The sequence below is a fragment of the Phaseolus vulgaris genome, chromosome 3 (genome assembly GCF_000499845.2).
Source record: "Phaseolus vulgaris cultivar G19833 chromosome 3, P. vulgaris v2.0, whole genome shotgun sequence".
In the NCBI taxonomy this organism is placed as follows: Eukaryota; Viridiplantae; Streptophyta; class Magnoliopsida; order Fabales; family Fabaceae; genus Phaseolus; species Phaseolus vulgaris.
Genome location: NC_023757.2, coordinates 5,612,823 through 5,616,173, shown reverse-complemented (window position 1 = coordinate 5,616,173; position 3,351 = coordinate 5,612,823). Strand labels below are relative to the sequence as shown.

General features: G+C 33.5%; 1 protein-coding gene across 1 annotated transcript; it reads left to right on the top strand.

The window, feature by feature from the left end:
• Nucleotides 1-771: 771 nt before the first annotated feature.
• LOC137839008 (transcription factor MYB106-like) lies at nt 772-1,927 on the top strand. Its single transcript, XM_068648138.1, has 2 exons — nt 772-1,204; nt 1,303-1,927. Exons 1-2 carry the CDS (start codon nt 807-809, stop codon nt 1,925-1,927), a joined length of 1,023 nt encoding a protein of 340 aa, XP_068504239.1. The 5' UTR covers nt 772-806.
• Nucleotides 1,928-3,351: the final 1,424 nt, after the last annotated feature.

The following is a 3,351-nucleotide window of genomic DNA, read 5'->3' as shown; positions in this document are numbered from 1 at the left end:
AAAGATTTTAAGCATATCATGCTCCCCATGTGTACTTGGGAAGTTTGAGAAGAAGAACGTGAACTGATTGTTCTGATGCGCATGTCTCCTCTAACGCTCCTCTCTCACCTTTGACCTCCTCCTACGCTCCTCTCTCATCTCCGACCACCTCCTACGCTCTTCCCTCTCATGTCTAGTATACATATCTCTTTTCGTAAATTTGTTATTACTAGGAGATTTTTGGTTTGTCGGGGATTCTTTCAAATGTAAGTTTTGGATTGTAGTTCATCACGGAATCTCTAACATTTCTATCTAGTAATGCTGAATTTACCTACAAATTTAGATTTTTGGATAATATTTGTAGGTAATGTTTAATTTATCTATGGATTCAGATCTGTAAGTAATAATTCATCGATAAATTTAATTTGTAGACTCCCTTATTTAATTTTGTAATTTGTAGGAATAAAGTTCTATAAAAATAAAGAAATATATAAATAAAAATTATAGAATAACTTATATTTTTCAATTAAAGCATTATAAACATGTAGAGACTATTTATGAACATTTTTAAGAAAAAGAAAAGAAGGACCGAAAAGGGAAACGGGTATGGGAGTATAGGGACCTACCACTTTGATCGTGTTCCCATATTCTTAAAGATGACAGATAACTATTTAAGCTTATGGTTTTCATATAGGGTACACTATTTACACTTATTACACAATAATAATCATCTAGTCCTTCTATATGTTAACTCCTGGGCTGCACTGCGTAACAACAAAAGAACTGGTTCGGGTTTCGTTACAAGTTACAACAGCTTGGCAATAAAAATGGGAAGGAAGGCATGTTGTGAGAACCTAGAGTTGAAGAGAGGACGATGGACACCAGAAGAAGACAAGAAGCTCCTCGACTACGTTGGGAAGCATGGTCATCGAAACTGGCGTTTAGTGCCTGCCAAAGCGGGTAATGTATACAACTTCTCTGTACCTTTTTTTTTTCTATATCAATTGACGAGTGTGCATGTTCTTGATATTGAGGAATCAAAGTCCAAATCCAGATTTTATTTGTTACATATATGCATCTATGATTCACATCTAGGTCTTGAAAGATGTGGAAAGAGTTGCAGATTGAGGTGGATTAACTATCTCAAACCTGATATAAAACGAGGAAACTTCAGCACGGAGGAAGACCACACCATTATTCAACTTCATGCTCTTCTTGGAAACAAGTGATGACCTTTTAGTTTCTTTTGGTTTTGATACTTTCCGGTTGGTAAGTCAAATGAATTTCTGAGAAGCTAATGATGTTTCTCTATTGCACGCACAGATGGTCCATCATAGCAGCCCACCTGCCCCAAAGAACAGACAATGAGATCAAGAACTACTGGAAAACCAACATCAAGAAAAGACTCATCAGAATGGGCTTAGATCCCATTACCATTACCCACAAAACAATAAAACAGAACACATTTGAATGCTGTGGTGATGGCAAAGACCAGTCCAAGGACACCATCAATATCAGGCACGTGGCTCAGTGGGAGAGGGCCCGACTTGAAGCTGAAGCCAGAGGATCTATGTTGCAAGTTGGATCTGGATCCTCAAATCTCTCTAGGCTAATCTTAAGCAAGATTCCAACTCAACCTTGTCTTTCATCACATTCAGTGTCAACCGAACACAAGAGAGTGCATAACATGTATGCCCTTGTGCTTACCACAAATCATGATTTTAGGTCATCTGTATCCACTTTGAGCATTCCCAAGCTTCCTGCAGTTTCTAATATTCCACAAATCACCAACACAGAAAGTTTACTTACATATAAGGCTGACAATAATGTCATGGAAGGCTGTGTTTCAAACTTACAAGATGATGACATTATGCTGGCCGTGGAAGCGTTTAGAACAGCAAGGTCTGAGAGTATTGAAGAGCTGTTGAATGAATTTATTTCCATGTAGAAGGTCTAATATATCGATTTCTTTAAATATATGTGTGGTTCAAACAAAATGTTTGACTTCTTATTGGAGGGATTTTCAGTTTCATATTACAAATGTGTGATTTGTAACTTCTTTTGTTTAAGTTTGTGTTTCACTCACCCCCTTATATATGTGTGGCTAGATGGTTTTGTTATCATGAAACCAATAATTATACTTTTACTATAACAACAAGAAAATCATTAAATAAAAACTAATTTTGTCTCTAATTTTATAGACAAAAAATAATTAATTACTATATTTACTAAGTTGGATACTATTTTATCAACTAAAAAATTATGATATGTACAATAGTTTCTATTATTAATAAAATTTATAAATTAGTTTCTAAATTATATATTTTCCATATCAATAAATCATTTTAGTCTATAAAATACTAATTAATTTAGTTAATATATCAACTAATTATTTTTTATTTTTAAAATTAATTTTTATTTAATAATTCTCTTCAGTTGTTACATGTTACTATCATCTCTGTATATATGCTTTGTTTGCATATATAAATTATTTTCTACATTATATACTTTAGATATCAATAAAAAAATTTAGTTTATAAGTTAATATATCAACTAATTATTATTATTTTAATTAATTTTTATTTAATAGTTTTCTTCAGGGTGTTTCATGTTACTGTCATCTATATATATATATATATATGTTTCGTTTGCATCCGAGTGATTTTTTTTATCAGTAAAAAGAATAAATAAATAAATATGAACCACTTAAGGGGTGATCCAACTTGTATACATACCAACTGCTTTATTCAAAAGAAAGACCCAATAACCTTGCCAAAACCAACCAACGAAAACACCTAAACATAATATTACAAATAAACAAAAACTAACATAGACTTTAAATCGACAGCAAAAACATCAACAAATCAAGATACCAATAAGAAAAGGAAAAACAAGCAGAAGCAAAATAAGAAGTTATCCAAGACCAAACATTTAATTGAGTTAAAGATTTCAAAATGATCAATCGCTTCGCCCTTAAAAATGTGATTATTCTTGTTCCTCCAAATTTCGCCAATGATTGCAACTCAAACGCTTCCCCAAGTGGCATTTACATAGCCTGGAACATTGCACAAGATAAAGTGTAAGAAATGTGAACCATAATCAAAATGATCCACCCACGCCAACCCAAGTCAAGCATAACACTTACTCCAAACTAGCCAAGCTATTTTGCATTCAAAAAACAAGTGCCTAGTAGTCTCAACTTCTTCCCGACACAAACAATAGGAGGAACAATCAACTGTAACCCCATGTCTAACCAGATTAGCCTTAGAAGCAATCGAATTACCCAGCACCCTCCAAGCAATAAAGAGAGCAGAACGAATAAGGGCGAACTTTCACTGATGGAAGACTTCCTTAAAATATTATAGGCCGAAC

Coding starts and splice junctions, on each gene's coding strand:
- LOC137839008 (XM_068648138.1), top strand. CDS start 807: ATGGGAAGGAAGGCATGTTGTGAGAACCTAGAGTTGAAGAGAGGACGA. Junction 1,205..1,302: donor CATGCTCTTCTTGGAAACAA/GTGATGACCTTT, acceptor TTGCACGCACAG/ATGGTCCATCATAGCAGCCC.